The 19,782-nt window shown below is 39.8% G+C and overlaps 3 protein-coding genes across 3 annotated transcripts; 1 reads left to right on the forward strand and 2 right to left on the reverse strand.

The window, feature by feature from the left end:
* Nucleotides 1-953: 953 nt before the first annotated feature.
* On the reverse strand, nucleotides 954-5,211 carry LOC119693797. Its single transcript, XM_038118323.2, has 12 exons — nucleotides 5,076-5,211; nucleotides 4,807-4,961; nucleotides 4,371-4,611; nucleotides 3,934-4,123; nucleotides 3,546-3,721; nucleotides 3,122-3,345; nucleotides 2,933-3,044; nucleotides 2,672-2,850; nucleotides 2,359-2,463; nucleotides 2,010-2,176; nucleotides 1,394-1,590; nucleotides 954-1,080 (listed from the first exon to the last, which is right to left on the reverse strand). Exons 1-12 carry the CDS (start codon nucleotides 5,161-5,163, stop codon nucleotides 989-991), a joined length of 1,926 nt encoding a protein of 641 aa, XP_037974251.2. The 5' UTR covers nucleotides 5,164-5,211; the 3' UTR covers nucleotides 954-988.
* Nucleotides 4,554-10,204, forward strand: LOC119693785 (glutamate receptor 1-like). The gene is made up of 11 exons (XM_048626542.1): nucleotides 4,554-5,945; nucleotides 6,104-6,632; nucleotides 6,715-6,910; nucleotides 7,142-7,317; nucleotides 7,426-7,646; nucleotides 7,731-7,836; nucleotides 8,063-8,244; nucleotides 8,514-8,618; nucleotides 8,998-9,164; nucleotides 9,526-9,725; nucleotides 10,012-10,204. The coding sequence occupies exons 2-11, from the start codon at nucleotides 6,533-6,535 to the stop codon at nucleotides 10,083-10,085; spliced, it is 1,527 nt and encodes a 508-aa protein (XP_048482499.1). The 5' UTR covers nucleotides 4,554-5,945; nucleotides 6,104-6,532; the 3' UTR covers nucleotides 10,086-10,204.
* LOC105386204 (farnesol dehydrogenase) lies at nucleotides 10,149-13,775 on the reverse strand. The gene is made up of 7 exons (XM_048626556.1): nucleotides 13,647-13,775; nucleotides 12,702-12,843; nucleotides 12,134-12,299; nucleotides 11,656-11,797; nucleotides 11,313-11,442; nucleotides 10,837-10,986; nucleotides 10,149-10,268 (listed from the first exon to the last, which is right to left on the reverse strand). Exons 2-7 carry the CDS (start codon nucleotides 12,831-12,833, stop codon nucleotides 10,224-10,226), a joined length of 765 nt encoding a protein of 254 aa, XP_048482513.1. The 5' UTR covers nucleotides 12,834-12,843; nucleotides 13,647-13,775; the 3' UTR covers nucleotides 10,149-10,223.
* Between the last annotated feature and the right edge of the window lie 6,007 nt (nucleotides 13,776-19,782).

Below are 19,782 nucleotides of genomic sequence, written 5' to 3' on the forward strand. Positions count from 1 at the left end.
TATTTCTGTCCACACCACGAAGATCCACTAAATAAACAAGATTGTCGACATTTTCTTCTGCAACATCATCTATGTTGTCAGGATTGCAGGGTTTCATTCGAGAACATTTAGTGGAGATGTTTTTATTGTCGTTAGTGTTAACCATTATTTCGAAAAATCTCCCACTTCTGTGCAAATGTTTACTCAAACGAATATTTTCGTCTGTAACGGTTAATTAATTATCATCATAAGCATTTTTATTATTTCAATTAAATTTCATGATTCAATATACAATATCTTTAAAAATATTATTTGCATAAGTACTTACGTTGTATTTTCTTCTTAGTAACTAATGATACATATCCAGGTTTTTCATATCTATCTAGAAAATCGCTTAGAAACTGATCTCGGTCGCTGGATAAATACGCACCAACTAACGGTAGAATGCTAAGGGCTACATAATGTTTTAACTGCATTTTAATTTTTAAATATATTATATTTATTATATATATTTATTTTCCTTTATTTTCTACTTATTGCTTAAAAATACCTAGCAGTAGCTGTGTGCATAAGAGTAAACTTTTGTTGAATCTATAAAAGTATTATTGATCCTAAAATGTTTAGTACATGCAATCAAACTCGTTACTGCTAAAAACCTCACTATTATTTCTAAAGTAGGTGCCTAAAGCGAAAATTATAGGGTTTCTAATGCAGCTCGATGAACGTTGAAATTGAAAAGAATCAAAGCTACTTATTTTCTAATTTAGCATTCAATACCTGCGATTTCACATAATCTTATATTTAAAGTGCTACAGAAATTACATCGTTTCACCAGGTTGTTTTCATTGATTATATGGACTGAATTTAAGTACTATTGACTCCTGAAGAAAGTAAAAAAAAAAACTTTGTTTCAGCTTTCTACAACATTATTATATTTGTTTATTTAGTTATGTATTGCACAAATATAATTCATAGCTAAGTGTCAAATAGGGGGGCTTATTGCTGAAAGCTACAGTTGAAACACACGTGCGATGTAAGCTTCTTCTTCGTTATTTGCAGAAGTAATATTTTCATTGTGATCGGTGGACTTCCTTCTCATAACTGAAATAAATAGCACCTTATGAAGTCTCAATTAACTCATACAACATAAAATCAAATAAAAAATACATAAAATAATTAATATGTCATAGGTAGGTGTCTCAGTCTACAGCACTCATAAATTATCACCTGCTACTTAGGTGAAATTTAGCCATCAAAAGTAGGTAGGTACTGTACCTCTGCTTATTTTTTGGTTATTGAGGTTACAAATAAAATAGCCACTAAGAAGCTATGAAAAAGTTCTAGTGACATATGGAACGTTAATGGAAGGGGTAAATTTTTCACCGTGAGTGTATAATAATAAAACCCCTCATACCCTGTCGATGCACAAAGATCTCGAGCACCAGGATGGCGACGGCAGCAGCATAGATGATGAGTAGCTGCTTGAAGACGGGCGTGACGTAGAGCAGGCTGACGGGCGTGAACATGGCTGCGCCTGCGCACGTGGGCTTCGTCGCCATGACACGGCGCGTCGTGCGGCTCTGCACTCCGGACTCCATTAGACGGGCTACCCTGGAGACGAGAGTTTTTGTGGAGTGACTTGAAATAAAAGTCTTATGTCAAGTAAATTCTAAAGTAGCGGAAAACCCAGACCATAATTAGACGGTCCACTCCACAGAGAACTGGACTTTGTGGAGTGGTTAAGGACATCAGGAAGCCACTCCATCAAACGAGCAACTCTGGAGACGAGAATCGGATTTTGTGGAGTTCACGAGGCCATTGAAGGCTTATGTCAACTAAATTCAAAAGTAGCGGAAGACCCAGACGAGACTCCATTAGACGAGCTACCCTTCAGAGAATTGGATTTTGTAGAGTTGTTAAAGAGATCACAATTCACAAGGCCATTAAAGTAAAATGTTAGGTAAATTCAAAAGAAGCTTTTGTTCAAAGTCAAAAAAACTTGTAGAAATGAGTAAGTATTTGTAGTATACCCAATCCTGACAGGTTCTTTGATATGCGATGTCTTAGTAATTCCGAAATGGGGGTACGGGTACGATATGAACTTGACGGTTCCAAGATTGCATTTTTCGTTCTCCATGAAGGTTTTCTGAATGCGGTCGTAAGCCCCAGTGGTCTGCACGTGGAATGCAAAGAGACCCTGGAAGAGAATTGTCAATTTACAGGTAGGAGTTGAAAAAGTCCCTTCTGGCTTTGGTCGACTTAAACAAGGCATCAAAATAAACCGGTTAACTGTATGTTACTTTTAACACAAATACTTTATTTTTGTCTATGATAACGCAGAAAGTGTTTTTTGTTAAAAGAATACAGGATGGAATATACCTTTCTAACTCTGCGTATGCCTTCTTCTATCGGGATAAAGAAGTCATCTCCCCGCGGCACTCCCTTCTTCAAATACAGTTCTCGGTGAATCGGACGCGTCTCATACTGTCAACAAAATATTTTCTACCTTTTAGATCCACCTGATCTTTTTGTATAATGTAGGTATCTTAATAGTGTGCTGTGTGATCAGTGCAATATTTAGGTAATAGGTACCAATTTAGTCAATAGACCATCAGAGCAGACTACCAGGTGTATAAAATGCTATCGACCAGGAAGGAATTACACTTCATATACTCGATAATATTCGACTCACCACGAAAACTTGTTTGTTGTACAGTATATCATCGGCACCAATCTCTAATGGAGAGTTCAGTATGCTTTCAACGCTATTTATTTCATTGGTGGCTGATTGAAGCAAAGCCACGACATTGGCCGAATACGCAGTGTAGAGGAACATAAATGATAATAAACCTATGAGCAAGACTTGCCGACCTGAAAAATACCATAGTAAATGTCTAGATAAGCATACTTTTAGTACAACAAAATAGTAACAGTAACAGTAAATGGATCTTACTGCTAGCTGCCACAGGAGAGATCATAGCGCCTTGTTGGAACACCAAACAAAATGTGTCATGGAATCCTTGCGACAGTCTTTGGCTAAAAGTCATAGGAATCTCATGTTCAGCCTGAAAAAAAGTTACCGAACGCTACAGTGCCACATTTTAATAGAAACAAGAAATTTACATTAGTCAATAAAACTCACAGCTCTAGTTTCACCGAAAGACGCTATCGTCAATGCTACAGCAGATACAGTGATGAGTGCGAGCAAAGAATACCAGACGCCTCTGCTGAATGGCAGCGCGTAAATGTTGGCGACAGTAGCAAGAGGTGGCTTCTTGAATATGAACAGTAGAGTCCCTCCTGGACTGGGGGCGGTCACGTAGTTGACCACTTCCATCCGGTCCTTTATAACGAACATTGACGTAGCTGAAATGGTTGAAACTTTCTCATCGAAATGATGTTAATGATATTTTGATGTTCAAGGTGCACTATAATATTGATAGTGCGTGTGTATTATGAAGAAAGACTGTTCTTTGAATGTGCAAAACGAATCGTCTTCCGTGCCAAAAACTAGGAATTCTTCCTATCTTTTCACCTTCCAATGTTAGAACCATGCACATACAAACCAGCAAATTCGCTACGGCCATCAGCCATCTCTCTCACTACGCCATCAAACTTCCCGTCGGCTTGCCGGTAGCCGTAGCTCGAGCAGACATTCAAAACACCGACGGAGTTCAGCCAATCAAACAGATTCATGCTCATGTGATACACCATCTTTATTGGGATGTCCACCTCCCTGTCTCTGTAACGATATAGTTTTAATAGCTGGAAAATGGCACTGCGGGAAAATTGAGACAAAAATTCATGCAAAATCCCCAAATAGTTTTGCTGAATCGATTTTGGAAGATGTTGAGTGGGTTCTCTATTTTTTTTATTTCAATATCAGTAGTGTGATTAATGTGATTATATTAATAACGTAAACGTAAAGCAACATTGTAAATCTTGTCGACTTACATATAGTTTTCCATTTCGAAGGTAGTAGTACGATTTGAAAGAACAGTGGCAGTGACCAAGCGAAGGCCTCGCAGGTCGCGCCTTCTCATTGCTAGAACAGCGTCAGGGTGGGGCCTGTCGAAACCAACGTTCTTACGCCAAACTCCATACAGCTCCCAAATTATTGGCAGATGTTGGCGTATCTGGTATACTGGACGAAATATAAGTTTGGGTTTAGTATAACCTACAGCAAATGTAATCTATTAGAGATACATACATCATTTATGGTTTGTACAAAAACGCCTAAGGTTATTTTAATATACAGCATCGTAAAATGTCGTTTGTATACAGTTTGTCACTGCCTCATCTGGTGATATCCATTATCCAATTCATAAGGTTCAGAGGAAGATTATACATTAAAGGTTTAGTAACCAGTTTTTATAAAGTATCATACTTACCTAAATACACAATGATCTCACTTTTATCTTCAAAAGCAACATAAACTTCAGTGTTAATCCCTATGTACACCCCCTCCAGTCTACGTTCTACATCTCTCATTCCTTTATCAATATTTTTGAATGGTGCATTAATATCGGAATTAACATCTGTTAAGTTTTCATTGGCCTTCATCTCAGGATTCTCAATCAGTGTGTAAAATAGACTCCATTTTCTGGGTGAAATCAGTATTTTTTCGTTTTGCTGAAATCACATTTTTTCATTAAGTTAAGTACCTAATGAAGGTTTCTCTATGACTTACTTGACTTAGTGTCTTATGCCCCCTAGATGGGGCAGAGGGCGTCCACAGTGACTCTCGATCGCGACAAACAGTTTTCAATATAAGCATTTTTAAAATCTAGGTATTTTTAGGTAGGTACTTCTATGATGATGTGTTACCTTGACTATGTTATTAAATGTGTAACTATCATCGATATCTGCAGCATACATGCTACTTTCATCGTAGTCCAACTCAGATTTTATATTTGAGAGCGGTGTAATAGATGCACAAACGTTAGCCTTAGATATAACCTTGTGAAAAGTTCTTCTGTCATCTGAAATATAAGTGGTAGGTATTTAGATTCTTCTCCTGCTGGAAATGTAGGCCTCAAGCCTACTGAAAGCTACTTTCTAAGTAATCATTTTGGTTGTATTTTGTAATTACTTACGCGCCGAAATAGCCATAAAAGATGTAATAGGTAACAGTTTTTCTTGCCTTTTCATCAAATCGTATAAAAAATTAAACCTTTGCTCCATAGTGTGAGCATTTTTTATAAAACATAAAGTAATTATTAAAATAATGCGAATTATCATCATAACTTGAAATTTACGAGAACTTGCTACTGGAATGCTGCAGTTAGACTGAAACATGTTTTGTTGAAAAGAGCTTAGTGCCTTTGATAAGCAAAATAAAACCACTAATTATCAAGCAGGCTTGTTAGTAATTATCAGAATTGTTATTTTGTACCTAGCCACTTATAATTTCGGTCCAATTTTATTTTGCTTACTATGAGCTTTCCCAGTGGTTACAGTTGTCATAATTAATGAAGTCTAATTGTTGATTCCCATCGTGTATATTAGTGATTATTGAATTAAATGAATGCTTAAATCATATTTTTCCACAGATACATACTAAGTTTGTTTTATATTTTAAAAATAACATTCTTCCCAGTTTACCCTTGGCAATAAGTTATCGATTAAATAGTCGGCCCTATAATTTTGTTGAGCAATGTTTAAAAAATGAGATAGCACGGTGAAAATGCACCGATGTTCTTTCGTTTTTTTAAATATAAATAACTAATAAGTTCCTGAAACCGCATACAACATAATTTTACTCAGTATCTAAGCTGATACCTACTTGCATAGTCATTTTTCTTGAAAAATGAAATTGATGAGTCATATTTATTTTTTGTTATATTTCTACACATCCGCTTCAGTTGCAGCCGTGAATGTGCTTGAGAGATCTAGATTTATCAATGAATTCTTAGATCGCCATGGCCAACCTGCCTTAGTTATTTCTGCGATGAATTCGCCAATTTGTAAGCACCTTCTTAGAATTTTGAAGATGAAATCTTTATAATTTCCTTTTTATCTCACTCTTGAACTAGTGGATATATTATATGTTATGTTTATCAATAATATGATTTGTACTGTAGATTGTATCCATGAATCGGCTGTACCATCAGCTCTGTTTCAGACGAAACTCTGCAACTGTGCAAAGAATTATCCAAAGGAGCAAAATCTTTTAAAGCCAGAGCGTGTTTCGAAGGAGAAGATAACCGATTTAACTCGGAATGTCCTAGGCCAGATACTATTGACAAACAAAACAAGAAGTATGATGCTAAACTACCAATAACTGATAATTTCGTATATATATGTGATTTAAATAACAAACGAACTGTAGAGTTACTGTTGCATGTAAGTAAAACTGTTAAATGTCTTATTATTATTTACATAGAATTGTTATTTTTGCTTTGTTTTAATAAAAAAATACTTACAGTCTGACAGATTTTACCGTCTTTCAAATCCAGCAAGATGGATTCTATTTTACAATAGCTCGGGCAGCAAAAATGACAAAAATATTGCAATATACAACGCTTCATCAAATAGCAATTTACATAATGAAATGGAAGATATCGCGTATATGCTTGAAGAAGTCAATTTAGCAATTAATACCGAGGTCTACATTGTAATTGAAAAACAAAGTGAACTCATTGTATATCTGGGTAAGGAAAAGTTTTACAATAACATTCCATAGTTAAATTCTGAAGAATTCTGTATACATACCTATCAACGTTTTAATCAAAGTTCACAGACGATGGATGAACTTGCCACTAATTTGGGAAGAGTATGGGACTTGGGAGCCGATGACCGGCTTCGACAGACCTCATCCACAAACAGTGCTGGCATTGCGCAGACGAGACCTGCAGGGGCTGAGAGTCAACTGCACCTCTGTCATATTGGACAACAGATCTCTGGGGGACATGGTCATGGAAGATTATATGTGAGTAACTCAGAAACACATACACATGTAACTAATGCATCATCATGGTATCATCTTCATCAGCCATTAGCAGTCCACTGCTGGACGTAGGCGTCCCGAAGCACGCCACTGGATGTGATCTATAGCTTTCCGCATCCAACCATTACCGCCAGCTTTCGCAAATTCGGAGGTTGACCTACATGTTTATGGTATGGTGGGAGAGAAAATGACTCTTTAGGTTTAACATTTCAGGGACAGAGATGTCGATTCAATGTCGAAGATGCTGTACTACTTAGTCGTGCACCTTGTAGAGTGGGTCAACGGGACTAGATATCTGAGCACCACTGACTCATGGGGATACTTGAAGCCAGATGGGACCTTTGATGGGATGGTCCAAGAGTTCTGGGAAGGAACAGCTGATATAGCTGGTAAGAAATTAAATGCATATATTGAAATATCTTTCTTTTCATGTTTGTCATAATGTTCTTCAATCATCTGATCTAATATAGTAAATTGACTGGCACTTGTTTTTCTAGGAACTGTATTATTTCCAATGAAGGGACGTTTGCCGGCAGTAAACTATATTTCGCCACCAGCAGAGATAAATATCAGGTTTATATTCAAGAAGCCTCCTCTAGCTTCAGTAACTAACATCTATTCTCTGCCATTCTCTTCAGAAGTCTGGTTGTCATTGGGGTTTCTGGTTTTAGTTTCTTCTATAGCTCTCTTCTTCACCTCTTACCGTGAAATGCAATTTGTAAGTTTGTGATATAAATGTATTGCTAAACAGCATTTACATATTTTTTTATAAAAAAAATACAAATTCTTTCTTTTATTTCAGTCAAATCGCCGTATGACCATTCCTCAAAGATTATCTCAGGGGTTTCACGATACTTTATGTCTAGTTTTTCAGCAAGGAACAGCTACTGATCCTATATCAATCAGCGGTAAGTCCTTACACAAATACTGTAACTATGTGCATTATGATTTAAAAAATAATTTATTCTACTTACATTGATCAGGTGCGATTCTACCATAGATGTGCTATGCTATGATGATGTAAAAGAAATCCATTCCCACTTAATGAATTGATTGGTGGATATCTAACGCATCCATTTCCACGTAGCAAAAAGCTGGTGGAAAAGCACCTATAATTATAGTTCGTTTCCATAGGTCGCGAAATCCTTTTCCTTGGTATGCTATCGTTCATGTTTCTGTTCACGGCATACTCGGCTAACATCGTCGCGTTGCTACAATCTGTCACGAACGACATCAACAGCATTGAAGCACTTCTGAAGTCCCCATTGCGAGTTGGTGCTGAGGATTTCGCGTACAGCCGGCAATTCTTTTCTTTTGTAAGTATTATATGAGTACATACCTATATAAATAGGTACTTACTTAATTTATGTATCTAATGCGCGTACTAAATCATTATCCTTTTAATACAGTCAGTTCATGTTTCTGAAATATTTAAGGTGAATTGTTTTACCTATCATTACTATATTACCTACACTTAAAAGTAAAGTAAAAAACGTTTATTAACAAATTGTTCAAGTACATTAGTGATGTGACTGCAAATTCCACACTAGGCGAACCTGTATAAAATATATATTCCTTGTTGTAGAATGAAAAACGTCCAATCCATCGGCAGTTATGGCTGAAAAAGGGAGCGCCTCTGGGGGAAAAGTTTTTCATTCCCACTGCTGAAGGCATTCGTAGAGTTAGAGAGGTATGGAAATGAGTTTCCTAAACGACTATAAGTTTATCACAACGATTATTACCAATGGTCAGATAGAAAACTATAATTACTTACATAATTATTTCCACCCAATATAAACGGTGACTAAAAAGGTTATAGGTAAGCGGAACTCAGGAGGTCATCTCTCCCTCCGGCCCCCTGGACCGAATGATCCTAAACAAGTAAATTTAAAATATGTAGCTGGTGGTGGGATGGCTAAATGAGGAAGGTCCAGTATATACATTATACCGTGTCATCGAGCTCTTTGGGAGATACCTAACTATGTCTAGCGGTGGATGATTACGAGCTCATAACTGGCACCCTCCCTCCAATAATAAAATTTTGCAATACAACATCGTTCCGACCGCAGGGCATGTTTGCATTCCACGTGGAACCCACTGCAGGGTTCGATCTCATCCAAGCTACATTCTTTGAACATGAGAAGTGTAGTTTTGGGGTGCTCAAGTACATTATGATGCCAAACCCCATCGTAGCCACGGCGAGAGACACACACATCAGAGATGTCCTGAGAATCGGGTAAGAGCCGATTCAGCACACGCTTATTTATGAGGATTAACAACCACTCATAGTGTCTGTAATATTTTTATGTCTATATACGTATATACAAACCTATAAAGATTAATTATCAGTCTTTTCTTAAATAGCGTAACTTCGGGTAACTACTTAGATTGCGCTTTTCATTATCACCTTCTACTTCTTAGGCCGTGTTCGAAGCAAACTGACTGTAAGCCGCAGAATGTAATAATGTAATTTTAGCGTAATAACGTATTGTCAGTATTGTTAAAAATAGCCTAAAGATCTTCAAAAACGCGCACGAATTATTATTGTAGTACTCCTACAAACCAACCAACCTACACTCCCACATTCCTTGCCTCAGAGTCCTCCGCATCCTCGAGGGCGGCGTGCAGTCCCGCTCCAACCGGCGTCTGCTGCCGAAGCTCCCTCGCTGTCCCGACGGAATGGCCCTCTTCACCGAGGTCAGCCTCACGGACGTGGCTCCAGGGTTCGTCTGTCTGCTGGCTCTGTATGGAGTCGCTGTAGCGGTGTTGATCCTGGAGGTTGCTGTTCATTGGAGAGGTAAGTTGTGTAGAGTCGGCTCGAAGGACCATTTTAAGGAGCTATTGATAATCCATAGGTTGATGCTGATCCACAGGCTTCTTCCATAGAATTCTTTCAATAGTCGCGACGCTGTAGTCGCGAACAATATGGTTCCGTAATCGGCATATCAAATGTATTCTTCATTATTCACCTGATGAATATAGGTAGTAACGTATTCTATTAAGGTAAATAAGTAGAAATTATATACCTGATACGATCGAACCATTAGCTGTTTAATTATGGTAAAGTTGGGTATTTTTTTCAGAATCGCATAAGAAAAACTTTGAAGAACAATTTGAAGATTTTGAAGACAATGGTTTTTACGAATTTAATGAGTGAAATAGTTTATTATGAATAGTAGGAATTATGTTTGCGAACATCAATTATTAACATTTATAAAAAAGTAGATATAGGCACAATCATTATGAAATAATTCATGCATAAAATGTAATAAATAGATGTTAGATAACCTGTGTGTTACAATTTCTTCTCTCCCACAGGCTGTATAGTTAGTTCAGTGATCTGTAAACAAAACAAAATATATTATTACGTAATTCTACTATCCCTTCATTACTTTAATTCCTGAATTATAGACGTTATGGTCCAGTTTCTTACTGTAAGTAACTAAACGAAGACTAAGACGGTCGAATGGTGTAGTGGTTAGTGAGCCTAACTGCTATGCCGAAGGTCCCGGGTTCGATTCACGGCTGGGGCAGATATTTGTAGAAAGACAGATATTTGTACTCGGGTCTTGGGTGTTGATGTTGATATTTATATTTAGTATGTGTCTAACTATGTATTTGTGTAGATATATCAGCTGTCCGACACCCATAACACAGGTTCTGCCTAGCTTGGGGTCGGATGGCCGTGTGTGAGATGTCCCCACATATTTATTTATTTATTTAAGAGGAACTCAACGATAATCCAACCAATCATCGCAACATTTGATTATCTAATTCTTTCGTCACAGGTTTAACACTGACGGTACATCTATTTATAAATTTACTTTGATCATTTCCATGCATATCCCTGATTCCATGACATTCCATTTCAGGTCCGTAAATTACACTTTAACCGAATGCAAACTCACATTAACATTGACCGGGGTCGATAAGACGTAGACCACGGCATCAGCCACGTCCTCCGCCGCCAACGCTGGTAGCTGCTCCACTGCTTCCTTCACTCCTGGTACTTTGTCATCCAGCAGCAACTCCGTGCGGGTCAGGCCAGGGGATATGCTCTGGGGGAGGGATTAAGAGATTATTTGTTTATGTTTCGAACAAGAGCGTGCCAAAAATTCTCTAGTTTTGGAGGAGGCGATCGAATGTCCTGTAGTAAGCTGTTAAGGGTTGTGTGCACTTGATATGGTAAGTACATAACGAGGCCATCGAGGTTTTCCTTCAGCCATGGTATACATTGTACTTAAATTCAAAGAGCTCATTGGTAAAGTACATGTCAGCGCCGGGATTCGAACCCGTGTCTCTGGCGTGAGAAGCGGGCGCTTACCCGACTTAGCTACCGCCGCTCTTGGAGTTGTCGTTGTTAGATAATCATGAAAAATATTACCGTGACCCGGATCCCGCTCCGGTACTCCGCCAGCTCAGTACACAGAGACTGGGTGAACGCAGTGACGGCGTGCTTCGTGCTCGAGTACACGTTGAAGAATTGACTTGTCGGCACGTAGTGGCCTGCTATGCTACGGGTGGAGAAATAGTTGAAGTTGCGGTAGTTGCTGAGTGGGATGCCTTTTTAAAGCTGCTCTGTATTTGTAGCTGGTAAGGTGCATATGCATATTTAATTTTCTGTGGTGTTTAATGAAAATAGCTTTCATTATGAAATGAGACTAAATATAGGTACTTAGATTCATTGACAAGACTAAAGATATGTCTCTATAACCCATAACAATTACCTGTTAATGTTGATGACATGTCCATCGACGCCCCGTCTCCTCATGGAGTCTACCGCGCGGCGCGTGCACAGCATCAGACCCTTGACGTTCACGTCCAGTACTGACACCAGCTCGTCTTCCGACAGCGGGTGACTGCCTATGTCTGGAAGGAAACATGGAGAGGGATGTTTATATTAATTGGGATATCTCTTTAATTTCTGTCTCAGTCATCATACGGTTCCATTTCAAAAGAATCGAAATACCTTACCCGATTTGGCATTGTTCTATCTATGCGAAACGTAAATATCTTTTCTTCAGGGAGGAAGGAGAAAGAGGACAGCTGCCACTGCCAGAGATGGATGGTAGCGCCTGGTGTTAGCCCTAGACTCCTCGGGGGAATAGCGGTAAATATGAGGAAGAAAGGCACGTAGCATTATTTTCTTCCTGTTTTGGTAGGTGACCTTAGCAATAAGTATAAGTCATGTTATAATAGACCCACCAGTAATATTGCCGTGAATAAACACTCCAGCGTTGTTCACCATGACGTCGACTCCGCCGAACGTCTCTTCGATCCACTCGAAGCTGCTCTTCAAGTCTTCAGGCTTGGACACGTCGCATCTCCTCGCTGTGATACTGCCAGAGCCAGTGACCCTGGACTGCAGCTTCTGTAAAGTACTATAGTGAATATGTGCGTATAACGAGCATTGTCGACTCAAGTCCATTGTAATAATTCGAGTCACTGGAATTTGTATGCGTTTTACTAGTCTATAATTTTATCGACACGAGCGCTGTACTCCAATCGCCAGTGCCGTTGACTCAAGCCGCTACTGTCGCTAGCATAATTCGATAGCAAATTGTATGACATCTTGATCAGCGCACCTGTCGATAATGTTAGAACTAATAAAACGCATACATCCCCCTGCGATTAGGGGGATATGTACAAAGGTTCCACTCGAGAGAATCACGTACAGGACCTTCAGCTTGGATGTGATAAAAGCTTACGTAGGCGCTCTGTAGGACCAAAAACTATGTGAACTGTTTGTACTCTTTATATCCCTATAACTCACCTGCATAGACTCCAGCCTCCTGGCCAGCCCCACGACGCGGAGGCCGCGGTCCGCCAGCGCCAGCGCCGTGGCCGCCCCGATGCCGCTGCTGGCGCCCGTCACCACCGCCGTCTTGCCGGCCCAGCGCTCCATGCTCTGGGAACTAAGAGTTGTGGGGTTACCACCAATTAGGTAACAGTCCTTAAGCAGCGGCAGCGTCAGATCCATACAAGTTACGCCAGATTTGAAGTGAGCGACGCTGCTTCATCGCTAATGTTCGGTGGTGGTAAACAAGTGGTAAACCCACTGGTGTAAAGCCGCATATCGACAACGATATCCATGAGGTCAATGTTGCTATGATTCTAACTGCTCTTCATCATGGAGGCCTCATTGCGTCTTAAACTTTAAATTCGTCCTTTCCTGCACGCTAGTATATTTATTTGTTTCGAACCAGAGATATGTACCTAATTGTGTATACTGTAGCAGTAACCATCTTGCTCTGGCTAGTAAATAGCAAAATTTCCATAGGTTAAGTAATTAAGTAACAGAAAAGAAGCTACCTGTATTATAGGCCTGGTCCTATATCAAGGCATCGCGACATTAGCAATAAACACCATTCTCCATAAGTATATATAATTAGTGTTTTGGTTCGTGAAATTTGTCTCAAGTGACGGAATTTCCTTGAAACCCTGACCGGATCATTTAAAACATGACAACCTTGTACTTAGAAGGGCGTTTTATTTGCTTTGACTTTCTCAGCCGTAACTTAAACATATTTAAGTACCCACTCACCTACCAACTAAACCTATTGTAAGTATCTCCCTATAATCTTTATCATAATTAATAATCAAAGATACAATAGTATTTGGCAGTGAAATAAATGGTCACTGCCGGATTTATAGATTACCTACATACTTCATTAACTATTAAAACTCCATAGAATTAATGGATTATAGTGGTTCTTACCTGGTCCAAAGGTCCGGTTTAGCCGAGCACGGTCCAGTGGTTGTGCAGTGACCTAACAAGTACAATGCACTTTTGCAACTGAGTGGAAGTGGTTGGATATTGTGTTGGTTCGTTGACGATATCGATGAAGGACGACTTTCGACCGTATTGACAGCGATCGTGATGGTGGACGTAGAAGGCCGCCGCGCCGTTATTCTATTATGTTATCCAAGATTCGAAAGAAAACTATAAAATATCCGCTTTAGCCCTTTTCACTTCAAGACTGATTTATAGTTCGGGAAAAAATGTTATCCAATGACAAGGTCAACAATCAGAATTTTAACTCATTATTCGTGCATATCCATGGGAAATCCATGAAATATTTGACGTTCATGCTGATTCGAAAATTGATTTCTTATAGGGATTACAATAATTTAGAGCGGAGAGGGTGAGTGGGCGAGTACTAGACACTAAAGACAAAATAGTTTAGTCAATGCTACGTGTGATCAGTCCTTCACAGTACCAGTAAACGGAACTTTTAATTTATAGCTCACCCAATAACTGCATCAATTATTTCATTGTTAACTAATCAGGTGAGTAACTCTAGAACTGCATGTGTAGTATGTGTACCTCTATGTAGGTAGACGGTATATACTGTGTCACCAATTTCGATGTTTATTCATCTTATGTACTTAAGTAATATTGAAATTATTATAATCAGTGTACCCAGTGGCGGATTAACCTATAAGCACGACAAGCACGTGCTTGGGGCCCCGGGCCTCCAGGGGCCCCCGTCCTCTGCTGCTGTTTCATTTTATACCTACATTTTATTCATCCACAATATGTCCGATGTAATTTGGTTGCTCTGATTATAAAGGGCCTACCACACGCGTAAGTATCACCACAGTTTTGCCTGCGCAGGCCGGCTTAAACACGGAATACCGTGCGTATGGTTGGTAAAGGGCCTACCACACGCGTAAGTATCACCACAGTTTTGCCTGCGCAGGCCGGCTTAAACACGGAATACCGTGCGTATGGTTGGTAAAGGGCCTACCACACGCGTAAGTATCACCACAGTTTTGCCTGCGCAGGCCGGCTTAAACACGGAATACCGTGCGTATGGTTGGTAAAGGGCCTACACACGGGTACAGTCCAACTATAAAGTCGTGAAAACGGAAGTGGATCCTAACTAATTGTTTAAGATCGTATTTAATCGATCTGTTACATTCATTAAAGGACAAATCCGTTAAAAATCCATAATCAATTTATATTTTTTTTTAAAATGTATGTAAAGGTAAGTAAATAACAGATGATCATAAAAAGTCTTAGCAAAATCGTAGGTACTCTTTGATGTCAGGATTTTATAGTTTGACTGTAAGTATTACCACAGTTTTGACTGCGCAGGCCGGCTTGTACTGTACCTACATGGAATACTGTGCGAATGGGTGTTAAAACTGGGTTTTCCCCTCATCTCACCCAATCACCTCACTCACTCAGAACCTTTTTCAACATACTCAGGAGTAAATCAGGGTAGCAACATGGGACCATTAGAATTTATTATAATGATCAATGACCTTCCCGAAATCCTGATGGACGCTACTTGTCTGTTGTTCGCAGATGACCTCAAACTGTTTTTAGAAATTAGAAATGAAGAAGACGCGATTAGGCTGCAGCAGGATATTGACAGGGTCGTAGCATGGGGTTGCGACAATAAGCTAGAGTTTAATGGTTCGAAGTGCGTGCAGATGACGTTCAGCCGAGCTCGCGAGCCGCTGCGACACCAGTACACGCTGGGCGGCGGCGCGCTGGCGCGGGTCAGCTCCGTGCGGGACCTGGGCGTCAAGTTCACCTCCACTCTGTCATTTAGTGATCACATTGTGAATATATGTAAAGGTGCTTTTAAAACTTTAGGTTTTGTGCTCCGTAGCTGCCAGGGCTTTACAGACATACGTACTGTGAAAGCCCTGTATAATGCGCTAGTTAGGAGTAAATTAGAAAGCAACGCAGTCATCTGGGCTCCGCATGAAATTAAATATAATCTCATGTTGGAGCGTATTCAAAATAAATTTTTAAGGTATCTTTACCTAAAAATGTACGGGGTGTATCCGGGCTATCCTTTGCTGTACCCATCTTTATTTATACTAGGTATGGTTGGATACAGCAAGATTGAAGTTAGGAGAGACCTGGCTTTGACCAAAATGGTATTTATGGTGTTTAGAGGATGGTTGTGCAATCCCACTGTGCTGGAGAGCATCGGGCTCGCGGTGCCGGCGGGCGGGCGCGGGCTGCGGCGGCGCGCGGGCCGGCTGCTCGCGGTGCCCACCGCCCGCACCAACCTGCTACATGACGCTCCACTCACTAGGGCTATTAGGCTAATCAACAAGGCATCTGAGAGGACTGACATTCTCACATGTTCTTTGGGTGAGTTCGCAAAGGTTATGTTTCATATGTTATGGGTTGATTAGTTTATTGTTTTTTTATTTTTAGTTGTCTGTGTCTTTTTAAGAAAGTTTTTTGTTGTGTTTGTTATTTTTCTTTATTATTGTGTTAGGTTTATCCTGTAAGATAATATAAGTAGTTAATAAATAAATAAATCTTTATTTTATTGCCCAAAACTCGTTTCGCATAACTCATATGGTCTAAACTTTATTGGCCGAATCATCACTTTGCCAAGACTTATAAGACTGGCATAAGACTCGATTCGCCTAAAACTCTTTTGAAACACCTAAGTTTCTTAATTTTGCTCAAATTTATGTTCGTCTATGCCTATGTATAATCATGTTTTTCCTAATATTATCTTATTAAATAATATATTAAGTATGTAGTAAATGTACAAATTGTGGTACTTTTCTCCTACATACCTAAAAATCACGATATTGAATTATCAAAAAATCTAATTACAATCGCCATTAAACCCCATGGGATCGAAACCTAAAGATAGGTGCGTCGACGAGGCGAGGCAAAGCGAGGAGGAGCGTGTTAGGTGTACATGTTCATCAAAACCAAAGCGGAGCGTTTCCCACACAGCGGAAAAAAAATCAAGGCATCAGTTTGCCAAAGCCAAACGAATATGATTACTTTGTAAAACCTATGCCATAACATTCTAAGCTAAGGCAAGATTTGCCCATACTATTATTAGGCTAAATAAGATTATGCGAAATAACATTTTACTAAACGAGATTTTATGCCATACGATTTTCGGCGAAACGAGAATTTGACCAAACTTTACTATTCAATACGAGATTAGGTAAATAAATCTTAGGCCTAAAAATGTAGAACTGGTAAAACTGTATACCGCGTCAACCCCGAAGCGCGGCTTGCGCATTTTTCGACATGTTTGAAATTTTTGTAATTTTGCCATGTCATCAGAGTCTTCTCTTAAATCCCTGAGTGAATGATTTTTTCAATTTTACAGCAATTTTTTGTCCGCTTCGATCGTGTACGGTTTGATTATTGGGAATAGCAGGCAACTAGACTTTTTTCTAGTGAAAAAAATCTAGTTGTTTGTAAACATTGAAAATATACCACTAGAAGAAATAGTTCCTCATTGGGAAACATTGTTTCTAGATACCACTCCGACGATTTTGATGAAAATTAGGCTTGCGCGTACTTAACTGTGTCGTGTGATAGCTGTAACTGTGGTGATACCTGCGCGTGTCGTAGGCCTTTAAGACAAGCAATTTTTTTAAAAATGTTTAACATCCTTTTTTATAGAAAGGTTATAGGACGTTTTATACTCTCTTTGTCAAGGAACAAATTGTTCTAAATTAGGGGCCTACACAGGCTTTGTGCTTAGGGCCTCCGATGCTCTTAATCCGCTACTGAGTGTACCACATCAGAAGTTTCTATGTCTGATGCAGGGTTCTTGTGGAAGGTTCTTAAATAAAACACAAATCGTAAAACTAAATTCATTTATTAATCTAACTAGGTTTTTCTTGTTTACCTTAACTACTTAAGTATAGGCTATTGGACAATTATTATACTACTTTTATCCTTTTAAAATGGCCACTTAATTTGCTCATGGCACGATAGTCTAAGGGGGTAGGGGGGTAGGGGGGGGGGGATAGTATAAGTCTAGGGGGGGGAAAGGGTTCCCAATTGTGATCGGTAGGGAATTTCTAATTTCAATTAGAGTTTCAGGCCGATGATATATTGGGAGCCTAATTCCGAGTCCACACCTCCCAGCGGTCCCCTCTGGTAACTAGTGCAGAGTAATTCAATTAACCTGAATCACTCTGTAATAGGCTAACGTGGCAGGAAGACTCACCAAGACGCACTGGCCAGCGTGGTGTTTAATGGCTAGAAACCTTCCCCAACATGAATCACGCTAAATTGCCCCGGCCCTCAGTCCCCGGCAGCCCCGCTATTCCTAACTCCGGCAGCGGTTACGGTTCCGGCGGGGCAGAGGGTGCGAAGAATCTCCGGCAGAGATCCGGCTGCCAAACCCTGACATTGGCTACATTTAACACAAGGACCCTCAAAGACGACGAACGGCTTCATGAACTCTTCGAAGAAACGGACAAGATCAAGTGGGACATCATCGGGTTGTCCGAGGTACGGCGCAAAGGAGAAGAACTTATAAAACTTCCGTCTGGAGACCTATTTTACTATAGAGGAAACGATGTTACCAGCTACGGTGGAGTTGGATTTCTTATCAACCAGAGGCTATCTTCTTCAGTCCAGAATGTAAAGAGTGTTTCACCACGAGTCTGTTTCGTAAACCTGAAGCTTAACAAAAGATATGCCCTTAAGATTATCCAGGTCTACGCGCCTACCTCAAAACCTAACACAGACGATGAAGTGGAGCAAATGTATGATGATATAGAGAGAGCACTCAATGATCACCCCTGCCACTACACTGTAGTAATGGGTGATTTTAACGCCAAAATCGGTCCCCCACTTGTAAACGAGCAAACAGTGGGCAAATTTGGGCTTGGAAGTCGAAACCCACGAGGGCAAACCCTGGTTAATTTCCTCGAAAAACACCACCTCTTCGCTATGAACACATTCTTCAAAAAGCGCCCTTCGAGGAAGTGGACTTGGGCGAGCCCGGATGGTCGGACACGTAACGAAATCGACTATATACTGAGCTTAAACAAAGACAGCATAACCGATGTGTCTGTTTTAAGCCGTTTTAAGACCAGCAGTGATCACCGCCTAGTGAGAGCCACGTTTAGGTATAACCTTCCCAAAGAACGCAACAAAATGGTTCAGCAACATAAGGAAAAGTACGAAAGGGTAGATTATAAATTTCTACAACGGGAATTCCGTCTAGAACTACAAAATAAGTTTGAGGGGCTAAAAGAAGAGAACCAGGACGTGGACTCACTGAGCGATGCACTCTGCAATATAATTGTAAGCACTACAAAAAAACACATTGGCGGAAAGAAACAGACAGAGAAGAAGTTAACGGCAGACACACTTTCTTTATTATCTCAAAGAAGAGAGATGAGGAACGCGAATGACAAAGACCAGAGAGGACTACAAACTATTAATAAAACCATCCAAAAGGCTATACGCAGGGACTTCAGAACATATAACACGCAAATTATAACGGAGACAATTAAAGAAAATAGAGGACCTAAAGTTTTTAGAAGAAAATTAAAGAAATCAAAATCGGAAATCATAAAACTCACGAAACAAAATGGAGAAAACATCACAGATCGCGACCAAATATTAAAAGAAGTGGAAGATTATTACGCGGACTTATATGCGTCAAAAACTGCAGAACCAGGATCGCCAGACGAAAATGATGCAAGAGCTATACCTACAGAGCGCCTATACGAAGATGAACTTCCACATATTCTTGAGGATGAAGTAGGGTTTGCTCTTGGTAGGATGAAGCGAGGCAAAGCGTCTGGCGAAGATGGAGTATACGTGGAGATGCTTCAAGCAGGTGGTCCACCCGTTCTTAGTGCAGTTACAAAGCTTTTTAACACAGTACTTAATAAAGGTATTACTCCTAAAGCCTGGAATAATGCTGTGGTAACGATCCTCCACAAAAAAGGCGATAAAACTAAATTGCCAAATTATCGCCCAATAAGCCTCCTCTCTCAGGTCTACAAGCTGTTCGCAAAGGTTCTGTGCAACAGACTTTCTCGTTTGCTAGATGAATACCAACCTGTCGAACAAGCTGGCTTCCGGAGTGGATACTCAA

The sequence above is a fragment of the Plutella xylostella genome, chromosome 16 (genome assembly GCF_932276165.1).
Source record: "Plutella xylostella chromosome 16, ilPluXylo3.1, whole genome shotgun sequence".
NCBI classification, from domain to species: Eukaryota; Metazoa; Arthropoda; class Insecta; order Lepidoptera; family Plutellidae; genus Plutella; species Plutella xylostella.

Bases quoted from the DNA above. Each gene is read 5' to 3' on its own strand.
- LOC119693797 (XM_038118323.2), bottom strand. From the start codon at position 5,163: ATGGAGCAAAGGTTTAATTTTTTATACGATTTGATGAAAAGGCAAGAA. The intron at 4,124-4,370 runs GTAAGTATGATA...TATTTCGTCCAG, and splicing joins TGAGATCATTGTGTATTTAG to TATACCAGATACGCCAACAT. The intron at 2,177-2,358 runs GTATATTCCATC...ATTCTCTTCCAG, and splicing joins GCATACGCAGAGTTAGAAAG to GGTCTCTTTGCATTCCACGT.
- LOC119693785 (XM_048626542.1), top strand. From the start codon at position 6,533: ATGGAAGATATCGCGTATATGCTTGAAGAAGTCAATTTAGCAATTAAT. The intron at 7,318-7,425 runs GTAAGAAATTAA...TTGTTTTTCTAG, and splicing joins AGGAACAGCTGATATAGCTG to GAACTGTATTATTTCCAATG. The intron at 7,837-8,062 runs GTAAGTCCTTAC...TCGTTTCCATAG, and splicing joins TGATCCTATATCAATCAGCG to GTCGCGAAATCCTTTTCCTT.
- LOC105386204 (XM_048626556.1), bottom strand. From the start codon at position 12,833: ATGGAGCGCTGGGCCGGCAAGACGGCGGTGGTGACGGGCGCCAGCAGC. The intron at 10,987-11,312 runs GTAATATTTTTC...TCCCTCCCCCAG, and splicing joins GGAGCGGGATCCGGGTCACG to AGCATATCCCCTGGCCTGAC. The intron at 10,269-10,836 runs GTGAGTTTGCAT...TTTTGTTTACAG, and splicing joins CGACCCCGGTCAATGTTAAT to ATCACTGAACTAACTATACA.